A 14,897-nucleotide genomic window follows, 5' to 3' on the forward strand; every position below is an offset into this window, starting at 1 on the left:
CTACTATAAACTGGGTGGTTTGAACCCTGAATGCTGATTGACTGACAGCCATGGTATATCAGACCATATACCACTTGTATGACAAAACGTTTATTTTTTACTGCTCCAATTACATTGGTAACCAGTTTATAATAGCAATAAGGCACCTTGGAGGTTTGTGGTATATGACCAATATATGACGGCTAAGGGCTGTACCCAGGCACTCTGATTTGTGTCGTGCCTAAGAACAGTCCTTAGCCATGGTATATTGGCCATATACCACACCCCCTCAGGCCTTACTGCTTAAATATTCCACTCCATCAAGTCATGGCATCAGCTAATTCAAGCTTCTGCAAACACAAAACTTCACAACCCTGATATACAGATACAATTGAAGTCGGAAGTTTACATACACCTTAGCCAAATACATTTAAACTCAGTTTTTCACTAGTAAAAACTCCCTGTCTTAGGTAATTTAGGATCACAACTTTATTTTAAGAATGTGAAATGTCAGAATAATAGTAGAGACAATGATTTATTTAAACTTTTATTTCTTTCATCACATTCCCAGTGGGTCAGAAGTTTACATACACTCAATTAGTATTCGGTAGCATTGCCTATAAATTGTTTAACTTGGGTCAAATGTGTCGGGTAGCCTTCCACAATTTTGGCCCATTCCTCCTGACAGAGCTGGTGTAACTGAGTCAGGTTTGAAGGCCTCCTTGCTCCCACACGCTTGTGGGCAGAACACTTTTTCAGTTCTGCCCACAAATTTTCTATAGGTTTGAGGTCAGGGCTTTGTGATGGCCACTCCAATACCTTGACTTGTTTGTCCTTAAGCCATTTTGCCAGAACTTTGGAAGTATGCTTGGGGTCATTGTCCATTTGGAAGACCCATTTGCGACCAAGCTTTAACTTCATGACTGACGTCTTGAGATGTTGCTTCAATATATTCACAGAATTTCCTACCTCATGATGCCATCTATTTTGTGAAGTGCACCAGTACTACCTGCAGCAAAGCACCCCCACAACATGATTCTGCCACCCCCATGCTTTATGGTTGGGATGGTGTTCTTCGGCTTGCAAGTATCACCCTTTCCCCTCCCAACATAACAATGGTCATTATGGCCAAACAGGTCTATTTTTGTTTCATCTGACCAGAGGACATTTCTCCAAAAAGTACGATCTTTATCCCCATGTGCAGTTCCAAACCGTAGTTTGGCTTTTTATGCCGGTTTTGAAGCAGTGGCTTCTTCCTTGCTGAGCGGCCTTTCAGGTTATGTTGATATAGGACTCGTTCTACTGTGGATATAGATACTTTTGTACCTGTTTCTTCCAGCATCTTCACAAGTTCCTTTGCTGTTGTTCTGGGTTTGATTTGCACTTTTCGCACCAAAGTACGTTAATCTCTATGAGACAGAACGTGTCTCCTTCCTGAGCGGTATGACAGCTGTGTGGTCCCATGGTGTTTATACTTGCGTGCTATTGTTTGTACAGATGAACGTGGTACCTTCAGATGTTTGGAAATTACTCCCAAGGATGAACCAGACTCGTGGAGGTCTACCATTGTTTCTGAGGTCTTGGCTTATTTCTTCTGATCTTCCCATGATGTCAAGCAAAGAGGCACTGAGTTTGAAGGTAGGTCTTGAAATACATCCACAGGTACACCTCCAATTGACTCAAATGATGTCAATTAGCCTATCAGAAGCTTCTAAAGCCATGACATCATTTTCTGGAATTTTCCAAGCTTTTTGAAAGGCAGAGTCAACCTAGTATATGTAAACCTCTGACTCACTGGAATTGTGATACAGTGAATTAGAAGTGAAATAATCTGTCTGTAAACAATTGTTGGAAAAATTACTTGCGTCATGCACAAAGTAGATGTCCTAACCGACTTTCCAATACTATAGTTTGTTAACTAGAAATTTGTGGATTGGTTGAAAAATGAGTTTTAATTACTCCAGCCTAAATGTATGTAAACTTCCAACTTTAACTGTACATATAAAGATATACAGTGCCTTTGGGAAGTTTTCAGGTCTTGACTTTTTCCACATTCTGCTACGTTATAGCCATATTCTAAAATTGATTAAATTGTTTTTTATCTCATCAATCTACACACAATACCCCATAATGACTAAGCAGAAAACTTGCTAATTTAAAAAATAATAATAATAATGAAACATCACATTTACATAAGTATGCAGACCCTTTACGCGTACTTTGTTGAAGCAACTTCGGCAGCGATTACAGCCTTGCGTCTTCTTGGGTATGATGCTACAAGCTTGGCACACTTGTATTTGGAGAGTTTCTCCCATTCTTCTCTGCAGATCCTCTCAAGCTCTGTCAGGTTGGATGGGGAGAGTCGCTGCAAAGCTATTTTCAGGTGTCTCCAGAGATGTTCGATCAGGTTCAAGTCCAGGCTATGGCTGGGCCACTCAAGGACATTCAGAGACTTGTCCCAAAGCCACTCCTGCATTGTTTTGGCTGTGTGCCTAGGGTCGTTGTCCTGTTGGAAGGTGAACTTTTGTTCCAGTCTGAGGTCCTGAGCGCTCTGGTGCAGGTTTTCATCAAGGATCTCTCTGTACTTTGCTCCGTTCATCTTTGCCTCGATCCTGACTAGTCTCCCAGTCCCTCTCGCTGAAAACCACCATGCTTCACCGTAGCGAATGTGCCTGGTTTCCTCCAGACATGACGCTTGGCCTTCAGGCCAAAGAGTTCAATCTTGGTTTCATCAGACCAGAGAATCTTGTTTCTCATGGTCTGAGAGTCTTTAGGTGCCTTTTGGCAAACTCCAAGGGGTGGTCATGTGTGTTTTACTGAGGAGAGGCTTCCGTCTGACCACTCTACCATAAAGGCCTAATTGGTGGAGTGCTGCAGAGATGGTTGTCCTTCTGGAAGGATCTCCCATCTCAACAGAGAAACTCTAGAGCTCTGTCAGAGCGACCATCGGGTTCTTGGTCACCTCCCTGACCAAGGACCTTCTCCCCCGATTGCTCATTTTGGCCAGGCAGCCAGCTCTAGGAAGAGTCTTGGTGGTTCCAAACTTCTTACATTTAAGAATGATGGAGGACACTCTGTTCTTGGGGCCCTTCAGCATGCTGCAGAAATGTTTTGGTAGCCTTCCCTTCAACTGTGGGACCTTATAGACAGGTGTGTGTCTTTCCAAATCATGTCCAATCAATTGAATTTACCACAGGTGGACTCCAATCAAGTTACAGAAACATCTCAAGGATGATCAATGGAAACAAGATTCAGGGTCTGAATACTTATGTAAATTAGGTATTTCTGTTTTTTGTTTTTAATAAATGTGCAATAATTTCACATCCGGAGATCATCCGTTCACCTACTCTGCGTCTCACAAAGACACAGCGTTTGGAACCAAAAATCTCAAATTTGGACTCATCAGACCAAAGGACAGATTTCCACCCATCTAATGTCCAATGCTCGTGTTTATTGGCCCAAGCAAGTCTTTTCTTCTTATTGGTGTCCTTTAGTAGTGGTTTCTTTGCAGCAATTCGACCATGAAGGCCTGATTCATGCAGTCTCCTCTGAACAGTTGATGTTGAGATGTGTCTGTTACTTTAACTCTGTGAAACATTTATTTGGTCTGCAATCTGAGGTGCAGTTAACGCTAATGACCTTATCCTCTGCAGTAGAGGTAACTCTGGGTCATCCTTCCTTGTGGCGGACCTCATGATAGCCAGTTTCATCATAGCACTTGATGGTTTTTGCTACTGAACTTGAAGAAACTTTCAAAGTTCTTGAAATGTTCCAGATTGACTGACCTTCATGTCTTAAAGTAATGATGGACTGTTTCTCTTTGCTTATTTGAGCTGTCCTTGCCATAATATGGACCAGAGCTCTGTTCGAATACTCATACCAACCGCACTAACCATAATATTTGTGACGTATATAGTATGCTTATTGGTCATTGTATGGATATAGTTAGTATGCCAAAAGTTCCCAGATGTCATACTAAATTCGCCAAAATATGAAGTATACACACAGAGGACACTATTTCCATACTTTAGGGCCCATAATGCAATTAGGGTTTTGTCATGCCCTCTTCACGACTGTTTTGGTGTGCTTGGACAATGTTAGTTTGTTGGTGATGTGGACACTAAGGAACTTGAATCTCTAACCTGCTTCACAGCCCTGTCGATGAGAATGGGGGCGTGCTCGGTTCTCCATTCCCTGTAGTCCACGATCATCTCCTTTGTCTTGATCACGTTGAGGGAGGGGTTGTTGTCCTTGCACCACACGGTCAGGTCTCTGACCTCCTCCCTTGAAGCTGTCTCATCATTGTCGGTGATCAGGCCTACCACTGTTGTGTCATCAGCAAACTTAATGATGGTGTTGGAGTCGTGCCTGGCCTTGCAGTCATAAGTGAACAGGAAGTACAAGACGGGACTGAGTACGCATCCCTGAGGGGCCCCCGTGTTGAGGATCAGTGTGGCGGATGAGTTGTTACCTAATCTTACCACATCGGGGCGGCCTGTCAGGAAGTCCAGGATCCAGTTGCAGAGGGAGGTGTTTAGTCCCAGGGTCCTTAACTTATTGATGAGCTTTGAGGGCACTATGGTGTTGAACGCTGAGCTGTAGTCAATGAATAGCATTCTCACATAGGTGTTCCTTTTGTCCAGGTGTGAAAAGGCAGTGTTGAGTGCAATAGAGATTGATGGCAATTTGCACATACTCCAGAATGTTATGAAGAGTGATCAGATGAATTGCAATTAATTGCAAAGTCCCTCTTTGCCATGCAAATTAACTGAATCCCCCAAAAACATTTCCACTGCATTTCAGCCCTGCCACAAAAGGACCAGATGACATCATGTCAGTGATTCTCTCCTTGACACAGGTGTGAGTGTTGACAAGGACAGGGCTGGAGATCACTCTGTCATGCTGATTGAGTTCGAATAACAGACTGGAAGCTTCAAAAGGAGGGTGGTGCTTGGAAACATTGTTCTTCCTCAGTCAACCATGGTTACCTGCACGGAAACACGTGCCGTCATCATTGCTTTACACAAAAAGGGCTTCACAGGCAAGGATATTGCTGCCAGTAAGATTGCACCTAAGTCAACCATTTATCGGATCATCAAGAACTTCAAGGAGAGCGGTTCAATTGTTGTGAAGAAGACTTCAGGGCGCCCAAGAAAGTCCAGCAAGCGCCAGGACCATCTAACTAAAGTTGATTCAGCTGCGGGATCGGGGCACTACCAGTACAAAGCTTGCTCAGGAATGGCAGCAGGCAGGTGTGAGTGCATCTGCACGCACAGTGAGGCAAAGACCTTCGGAGGATGGCCTGGTGTCAAGAATGGCAGAAAAGAAGCCACTTCTCTCCAGGAAAAACATCAAGGATAGACTGATATTCTGCAAAAGGTACAGGGATTGGACTGCTGAGGATTGAGGTAAAGTCATTTTCTCTGATGAATCCCTTCCGATTGTTTGGGACATCCAGAAAAAAGCTTGTCCGGAGAAGACAAGGTGAGCGCTACCATCCGTCCTGTGTCATGTCAACAGTAAAGCATCCTGAGACTATTCATGTGTGGGGTTGCTTCTCAGCCAAGGGAGTGGGCTCACTCACAATTTTGCCTAAGACCCCAGCCATGAATAAAGAATGGTACCAACACATCCTCCGAGAGCAACTTCTCCCAACCATCCAGGAACAGTTTGGTGACGAACAATGCCTTTTCCAGCATGATGGAGCACCTTGCCATAAGGCAAAAGTGATAACTAAGTGACTCTGGGAACAAAACATCGATATTTTGAGTCCATGGCCAGGAAACTCCCCAGACCTTAATTCCATTGAGAACTTGTGGTCAATCATCAAGAGGCGGGTGGACAAACAAAAACCCACAAATTCTGACAAACTCCAAGCATTGATTATGCAAGAATGGGCTGCCATCAGTCAGGATGTGGTCCAGAATTTAATTGACAGCATGCCAGGGCTGATTGCAGAGGTCTTGAAAATGAAGGGTCAACACTGCAAATATTGACTCTTTGCATCAACTTAATTTAATTATCAATAAAACACTTGTGAAATGCTTGTAATTATACTTCAGTATTCCATAGTAACATCTGACAAAAATATCTAAAGACACTGAAGCAACAAACTTTGTGAAAATTAATATTTGTGTCATTCCCAAATCTTTTGGCCACGACTGTATTGACCACATAGCGTATCATTACAGCAGTATGTACCGGTATGTTGTTAGCTAGCTACCTAACATTATCTGGCTACTTGTACATCAAACTTGCCAGAATATTAACTATATGCTATCTAACTAACTACACAAAGTTTATTGACTTGATTATTCCTGTCATTCTTAGCTTAGCTAAATGGTATAGTCAATGGACATTATGGTGCTTTTATAAATTCGCTCTGGCTATCTACTCCGATTTCAGAGCACTCTCGTCTGAGTGTACCAGAGCGCAGAATAATGAATTTACAAGTGTTCAACACCCATTGAATATGGCCGGTGTCAGTAAACTTTGGCAAAAAAAAAGGAATTAAATTGTTGCCAGCAGCACAGTTACAGTCACCAATGGTCTGGATAACATGAAAACTGCCTAACCAGCTCTGCTAGGGCAATTAAAATGGTCAGAGTGGTCCCATTTGTGTCTGGAAGTAGCTAGCAAGCTAGCCAATGTTAGCTTGGGTTCTTGACTGCCGTATTCTCAAATCAACCCTAATCCTCGGCCCGAGCGTCCAGTGTGCGCTCCGAGAGCAAAACGCTGTGAATTTACAAACAATCTGACAACACTCTGAATTTACGAGCACACTCTGGCACTCCAGATTGAATTTAAGAACCCACCGAGGTTGTAAAATGTCTAACTAGTAATTTGTTATGCTAACTAGCTAGCAAGGAGGTTGCATAGCAACAGCATCAACTTCCGGTAGACAGGCGAAGAGCTAGTACGCTCAAATCAAATCAAATCAAATTTTATTTGTCACATACGCATGGTTAGCAGATGTTAATGCGAGTGTAGCGAAATGCTTGTGCTTCTAGTTCCGACAATGCAGTAATAACGAACAAGTAATCTAACTAACAATTCCAAAAACTACTGTCTTATTCACAGTGTAAGGGGATAAAGAATATGTACATAAGGATATATGAATGAGTGATGGTACAGAGCAGCATAGGCAAGATACAGTAGATGATATCGAGTACAGTATATACATATGAGATGAGTATGTAAACCAAGTGGCATAGTTAAAGTGGCTAGTGATACATGTATTACATAAGGATGCAGTCGATGATTGAGTACAGTATCTACGTATGCATATGAGATGAATAATGTAGGGTAAGTAACATTATATAAGGTAGCATTGTTTAAAGTGGCTAGTGATATATTTACATCATTTCCCATCAATTCCCATTATTAAAGTGGCTGGAGTAGAGTCAGTGTCATTGACAGTGTGTTGGCAGTAGCCACTCAATGTTAGTGGTGGCTGTTTAACAGTCTGATGGCCTTGAGATAGAAGCTGTTTTTCAGTCTCTCGGTCCCAGCTTTGATGCACCTGTACTGACCTCGCCTTCTGGATGACAGCGGGGTGAACAGGCAGTGGCTCGGGTGGTTGATGTCCTTGATGATCTTTATGGCCTTCCTGTAACATTGGGTGGTGTAGGTGTCCTGGAGGGCAGGTAGTTTGCCCCCGGTGATGCGTTGTGCAGACCTCACTACCCTCTGGAGAGCCTTACGGTTGAGGGCGGAGCAGTTGCCGTACCAGGCGGTGATACAGCCCGCCAGGATGCTCTCGATTGTGCATCTGTAGAAGTTTGTGAGTGCTTTTGGTGACAAGCCGAATTTCTTCAGCCTCCTGAGGTTGAAGAGGCGCTGCTGCGCCTTCTTCACGATGCTGTCTGTGTGAGTGGACCAATTCAGTTTGTCTGTGATGTGTATGCCGAGGAACTTAAAACTTGCTACCCTCTCCACTACTGTTCCATCGATGTGGATAGGGGGGTGTTCCCTCTGCTGTTTCCTGAAGTCCACAATCATCTCCTTAGTTTTGTTGACGTTGAGTGTGAGGTTATTTTCCTGACACCACACTCCGAGGGCCCTCACCTCCTCCCTGTAGGCCGTCTCGTCGTTGTTGGTAATCAAGCCTACCACTGTTGTGTCGTCCGCAAACTTGATGATTGAGTTGGAGGCGTGCGTGGTCACGCAGTCGTGGGTGAACAGGGAGTACAGGAGAGGGCTCAGAACGCACCCTTGTGGAGCCCCAGTGTTGAGGATCAGCGGGGAGGAGATGTTGTTGCCTACCCTCACCACCTGGGGGCGGCCCGTCAGGAAGTCCAGTACCCAGTTGCACAGGGCGGGGTCGAGACCCAGGGTCTCGAGCTTGATGACGAGCTTGGAGGGTACTATGGTGTTGAATGCCGAGCTGTAGTCGATGAACAGCATTCTCACATAGGTATTCCTCTTGTCCAGATGGGTTAGGGCAGTGTGGTTGAGATTGCATCGTCTGTGGACCTATTTGGGCGGTAAGCAAATTGGAGTGGGTCTAGGGTGTCAGGTAGGGTGGAGGTGATATGGTCCTTGACTAGTCTCTCAAAGCACTTCATGATGACGGATGTGAGTGCTACGGGGCGGTAGTCGTTTAGCTCAGTTACCTTAGCTTGCTTGGGAACAGGAACAATGGTGGCCCTCTTGAAGCATGTGGGAACAGCAGACTGGTATAGGGATTGATTGAATATGTCCGTAAACACACCGGCCAGCTGGTCTGCGCATGCTCTGAGGGCGCGGCTGGGGATGCCGTCTGGGCCTGCAGCCTTGCGAGGGTTAACACGTTTAAATGTCTTACTCACCTCGGCTGCAGTGAAGGAGAGACCGCATGTTTTCGTTGCAGGCCGTGTCAGTGGCACTGTATTGTCCTCAAAGCGGGCAAAAAAGTTATTTAGTCTGCCTGGGAGCAAGACATCCTGGTCCGTGACTGGGCTGGGTTTCTTCCTGTAGTCCGTGATTGACTGTAGACCCTGCCACATGCCTCTTGTGTCTGAGCCGTTGAATTGAGATTCTACTTTTTCTCTGTACTGGCGCTTAGCTTGTTTGATAGCCTTGCGGAGGGAATAGCTGCACTGTTTGTATTCAGTCATGTTACCAGACACCTTGCCCTGATTAAAAGCAGTGGTTCGCGCCTTCAGTTTCACACGAATGCTGCCATCAATCCACGGTTTCTGGTTGGGGAATGTTTTAATCGTTGCTATGGGAACGACATCTTCAACGCACGTTCTAATGAACTCGCACACCGAATCAGCGTATTCGTCAATGTTGTTGTCTGACGCAATACGAAACATCTCCCAGTCCACGTGATGGAAGCAGTCTTGGAGTGTGGAGTCAGCTTGGTCAGACCAGCATACTGCTCATTTACAGTATACTAAAATGAACTATTAGTATATAGTATGTAGTATACAGTATGTTAGTATGGGTATTCAAACACAGCTTTGGTCTTTTACCAATATCTTCAATATATTATATCTTCTATATACCACCACTGCCTTGTCATAACACAACTGATTGGCTCAAATGCATTAAGAAGGAAAGAAATTACACAAATTAACTTTTAACATTGTGCACCTGTTAATTGAAATGCATTCCAGGTGACTACCTCATGAAGCTAGTTGAGAGAATGCCAAGAGTGTGCACAGCTGTCATCAAGGCAAAGGGTGGCTACTTTGAAGAATCTCAAATATTAAATATATTTTCATACTCTATAGTACCAGTCAAACGTTTTTGGACACATCTACTCATTCCAGGTTTTTTTTTTGTATTATTTTTTACTATATACACACACACAGTTTACTATTATTTTTTACTATACACACACACACAGTTTACTATTATTTTTTACTATACACACACACACAGTTTACTATTATTTTTTACTATATACACACACACAGTTTACTATTATTTTTTACTATACACACACACACAGTTTACTATTATTTTTTACTATACACACACACACAGTTTACTATTATTTTTTACTATACACACACACACAGTTTACTATTATTTTTTACTATATACACACACACAGTTTACTATTATTTTTTTTATATATTTTTTTTTTATCCTGCTACCACTCACTTTCTCCTAATCCCTGCCTATATGTACATATCTACCTCAAATACTCCAGTATCCCTGCGCATTGTAAAATTAGTACTGATCCTGTATATAGCTTCCTCTCTTTCGTATTTAAATTTGTGTTCCTTTTTTCTCACATCAATTATACTTTGTTGACATTAAATACTGCACTGTTGGGTAGGGCTTGTGAGTTAAGCATTTCACTGTACTTGTTGTGCATGTGACAAATAAAACTTATACTTGAACTTTATGTCAGGGATGGCTTTTTTCATCTCTCTAAGCATAGATCTATTGTACTCTTGGACAGTTCAGTACAGTAACTTCCAGCTGGTAAGAGAAGCCTTGATTCTTTGTGCAGCCCTTGGCAACAGCCCCAGTAAGAGATACAACAGCGAGTCACTTTCCCCGGGAGAGTGGAATTCTCTCCTTCCAGGACAACAATAGCCCCAGAGCAGCACAGTGGGCAACCCGATCTGGGCCTGCACAGATTACACCTCGCGGGACATTGTTCTCTGGCTAAATGGGAGTCCAAGGGATGAAAGGGCCAGCAGATGGCAAGGAGAGGAGAGAGCAGGCTGACCAAGACAAGACCACCAGCTGTCATCCTTCACTGTGGCCTCTCACTGTCGCAGCTGGTCCTCCATTACCCCTGTCTGAGGCTCAGAGGCACACACTACAAGCAGATACACAAGCACACGCCACACACATTCCGCGAGAGAGGAGACTTCCACTTGCTCGAGGCTAGAGTGTACAACCACACACACTTCTTAAGGTGATATGGCACTGGCAAACACCCACACACACACACACACACACACAGCGTTGAGCCAAACCAAAGTTTAGGAGAGTGGAATAAAAGCAAGCAACAGAAAGTATTCATTTAGTCACTTAAGACACTCTGCTCCTGGGTTGTGGTAATGAATGTCTAGGGGTGTGGATGACTCACGTAAACCATTCTTTTCAACCTATGAGTCTCCAACAGGTTTTATACTAGAACACTTGAATAGGCTTTGCTGAAAGACCCCCACGGGCGCAAGAATACAAACTCATGGTGGATGGGGGGGATACACACAACAGAACAAAGACCATCCACTGGGCATTACTCTGATGACCACTCTTAATAAAGAATTTGCAGAGGCTAGTAGCTTAATCACTATTATTTTCTGACCCGTGAATAGCCTACAATTGTTAATTGGAACCCCCAAGAGTCTGGAATGTTGGTTTTGGCCTTTTGGACATCATTTGAGAGAAAAGGTAACACCCTTTAAACGCATGAAACAAGCAGAATGAAAAAACAAACCATTCCATAGGCTATAACAAGCACATTATCCATCATTATGAGGACAGACAATAATATATGAGCTAGGTAATTGTGATTAATGCAGGTGGCTGATGATGCTGAATTTTCAGGCACCAACACTATTGTTTAGTACAAATATAAAAAACACATAGCCAAAAACTCTATTTCAATATAGATTGAAAAAATTATATTGTATTATAAAACTGTATTTATTCACACACTATGCTGAAATGTGTTTTCTTTCTCTGACCAATGCTCTGCTGTTTCAGAAGATGATGACGTTTTGATTGACGTGCGCTGAATTTTAAACCTTGGCAAGTGGTGCTTTACAAAAGAACCGAATGAATCAACAATCATAGGCTATGTCAAGTGATTCTGATGTCGAATTTAAAACTTGAATAGTATGCATTTTTTTAAATCAAATTTGATCCAGTAAAATCTGCAGTAGCATAACATTTCTCATCCTTACCTGCTAAACACTTTTCTTATCCTTTGAACCATGGTCGGCGATGACGTGATAGTTTCAGGAGGCATAGTCTCAATGGTGGTGACAACATGATTCTGCTGTGAGGGAATCATCTCTGAACTAAACATTTAACAATCAGAAACCAGAGCGCATTCTGCTCCGTGCAAGTAGATGACGTAGGCTCGGGCTACTCCACGAGGGTCGAGATCCAATTCTCCGGACGCGCGATGGATAAACTCAGCATTCCATAATTCACACAGGTGAAGGTGATGTTGACGATATTGATGTATTTCCACAGTGAGGAATGTGTTTTGGCCCCACAGCCTTTGGCGCGCGGGGGGCTCGTGCAAGATGCACCTGTTCCTTAGTGAAAATGTTTGCAGAGGTACCCCTGTTCGTCAGCGTGCATTTTCTTAATGCCTTCTCCGGACTGTGCGGTGATTCTGAGAGGCGACTCGTTTTGGATGAAACGTACCTTTATTAGCCAACAGGGGGAGTGCTTTCACCACAGGTAGTGGGGTTGAACCAGTGTGTCGAACCTGAGGAATAAATCCACGGATTTAGGCCCAACTGGAATGTACCAGCAATGTAAATAGCCTCCAGAAGGCAGATAATTGTGCACTGTGTAAATAGTCCCTACTAATAGTCTGGTGTGTGGTTATAACAGATAAGCAATGCATGTGTAAATGGGCAAAAATAATAGTGTATGGAAATGACAATGTCACATCATTTCAGTAATACTATTTACTAGGCTTTTACTTTTTCAGTTTCAAAAGGGTCTGGACTATGAATATTCTGCAGGGCCTAGTTATTATTTTAATGGCAAATAAGAAGGAAATATTTGTATATTCATTTAAATAATTGTCATCATCCATATCAGCTGAATTATAGCAATGTTTCTAGTGCCTACGAATATGTTTACTAGATTCACTATCTCTCGCTACCTTGAAGTCAAGTTAGCTATCACATATTCTCGTGTGGCCAACCTTTGAAGTCCTGTCTCGAAGCCTGAGGCCAGAGGTCCAAGGCTAGCTGTCGCAAGATCAGATGTCAAGGAAAGCTGTCAGAGAGTTTGTAACTAAACCACAGTCACAAAAAGAGAGCTGAGCTCTGCTTCCTATAGTCAGAAAGAACCTCAACATAAACCTAGTCCTTTTTTCTCTCTCTGCTCATCTCTTCCCACACAGGGAAATATTCTCAGGCGGTCAAGACAGGCTATATTTGGAGCTGTCAGTCTTCTTGTTGAAAGTCCGTGAGTCGGAGTCACTCGTGAACTGTACTCAACAATCACACTATTTGCAGGGAGAAAAACAGCATCTTTAACAGGAAGTGTGTTATCAAAGGCTTCCAAGATTAAACACCATGTTCCATGATTTATGAAATTACGTCTGGACAGCAATGGGATGAAAGGGTATTTTCTCTCAGATATAGAGAGGTGCCGTGTAATTCTGCAGCAGCACAGTGTATGAGAATCTAGGGAGACTGTGTTGAATCATCGGAGACCTTTGTCATAATTGTAATTCAAATGGCCATGCTATACATTGTCAGAGGAACTACAGCCTCTTATTTAAAATTAAAATAAAAAATTCTACTTCATATCCATAATCTCCAGCACCACCCCAACATCAGCATATGTGAAAATGTTTTTTTAATGACATCATTGGAGTGCATCATGTGATTTTAACCAATTATTAGTAGGAATTGCCTACCAATTGGTTGATGTCACTGGAAACAAATGTTCCTCTCTTGTTTTTATAGAAATGTGCCATTTTCACAGTGCCTTCAGAAAGTATTCACACCCCTTGACTTTTTCCACATTTTGTTGTGTTACAGCCTGAATTTATAATGGATTAAAATTAATATTTTGTGTCACTGGCCTACTACACATAATACCTCAATGTCAAAGTGGAATTATGTTTTTTGAAATTTGACAAATTAATTACAAAATAAAAGCTGAAATGTCGTGAGTCAATAAGTACTCAACCCATTTGTTATGGCGAGCCTAAATAAGTTCAGGAGTAAAAATGTACTTAACAAGTCATAATTATCACGTTTCAGGTAAGACCCAGATGCAGACAACGTCAAAGTAACAAAGGTTTATTAATCAAACAGGGACAGGCAAAAGACAGGTCAAGGGCAGGTCAAGGGCAGGCAGAGGTCAGGGTAGGCAACGGTCACTAATCCAGACATCCTTCCTAACTCAGTTGCCAGAAAGGAAGGAAATTGCTCAGCGATTTCACCTTGAGGCCAATGGTGACTTTAAAACAGTTACAGAGTTTAATAGCTGTGATAGGAGAAAACTGAGGATGGATCAACAATGTTGTAGTTACTCCACGATACTAACCTAATTGACAGAGTGAAAAGAGGGAAGCCTGTACAGAATACAAATATTCCAAAACATGCATACTGTTTGCAATAAGGCACTAAAGTAAAACTGCATTAAAAAAATGTAACAATGAAATGCACTTCAGGTTCTGAATATAAAATGTGGAAAAAGTAAAGGGGTGTGAATGGAGCAAATCCAACCCAAGACATCACTGAGTACCACTCTTCATATTTTCAAGCATGGTGGTGGCTGCATCATGTTATGGGTATGATTGTCATCGGCAAGGACAAGGTTTTTTTTTATGATAAAAAGAAACAAAAGAGCTAAGCACAGGCAAAATCCTAGAGGAAAACCTGGTTCAGTCTGCTTTCCAACAGACGCTGGGAGACAAACTCACCTTTCAGCAGGACAATAACCTAAAACACAAGGCCAAATATACACCGGAGTTGCTTACCAAGACGACATTGAATGATCCTGAGTGGCCTAGCTACAGTTTTGACTTGAAAATGAGGGAGACACAATATTATATTTGAGAGAGCTAGGTTTAATGTGTGCAAACAGGAGCAGGGTGAAACCACCGACAGTTTGATCACAGCTGTTCACAAGCTAGCAGAACACTGTCAGTTTGGCGCACTCAAGGAAGAGCTGATCCGAGATCGGATTGTAGTGGGAATAAGAAATATCTCACATTCTGAAAATTTAGTTGGATTCCCAGTTTATCTTGTCCAAAGCTG

At 42.7% G+C, this 14,897-nt stretch overlaps 1 protein-coding gene across 1 annotated transcript in view; it reads right to left on the bottom strand.

Annotated features, from left to right (window-relative positions):
- The window catches only part of slc35f1 (solute carrier family 35 member F1), a 122,712-nt gene extending 110,430 nt beyond the window's left edge, over positions 1-12,282 (bottom strand). Inside the window, exon 1 of the mRNA XM_020454678.2 lies at positions 11,841-12,282. Within this exon, the coding sequence (XP_020310267.1) occupies positions 11,841-11,965 (125 nt within the window). The 5' untranslated portion in view covers positions 11,966-12,282. The remainder of the gene's footprint in view (positions 1-11,840) is intronic.
- Between the last annotated feature and the right edge of the window lie 2,615 nt (positions 12,283-14,897).

Source organism: Oncorhynchus kisutch, linkage group LG21, assembly GCF_002021735.2.
Source record: "Oncorhynchus kisutch isolate 150728-3 linkage group LG21, Okis_V2, whole genome shotgun sequence".
Taxonomy (NCBI): Eukaryota; Metazoa; Chordata; class Actinopteri; order Salmoniformes; family Salmonidae; genus Oncorhynchus; species Oncorhynchus kisutch.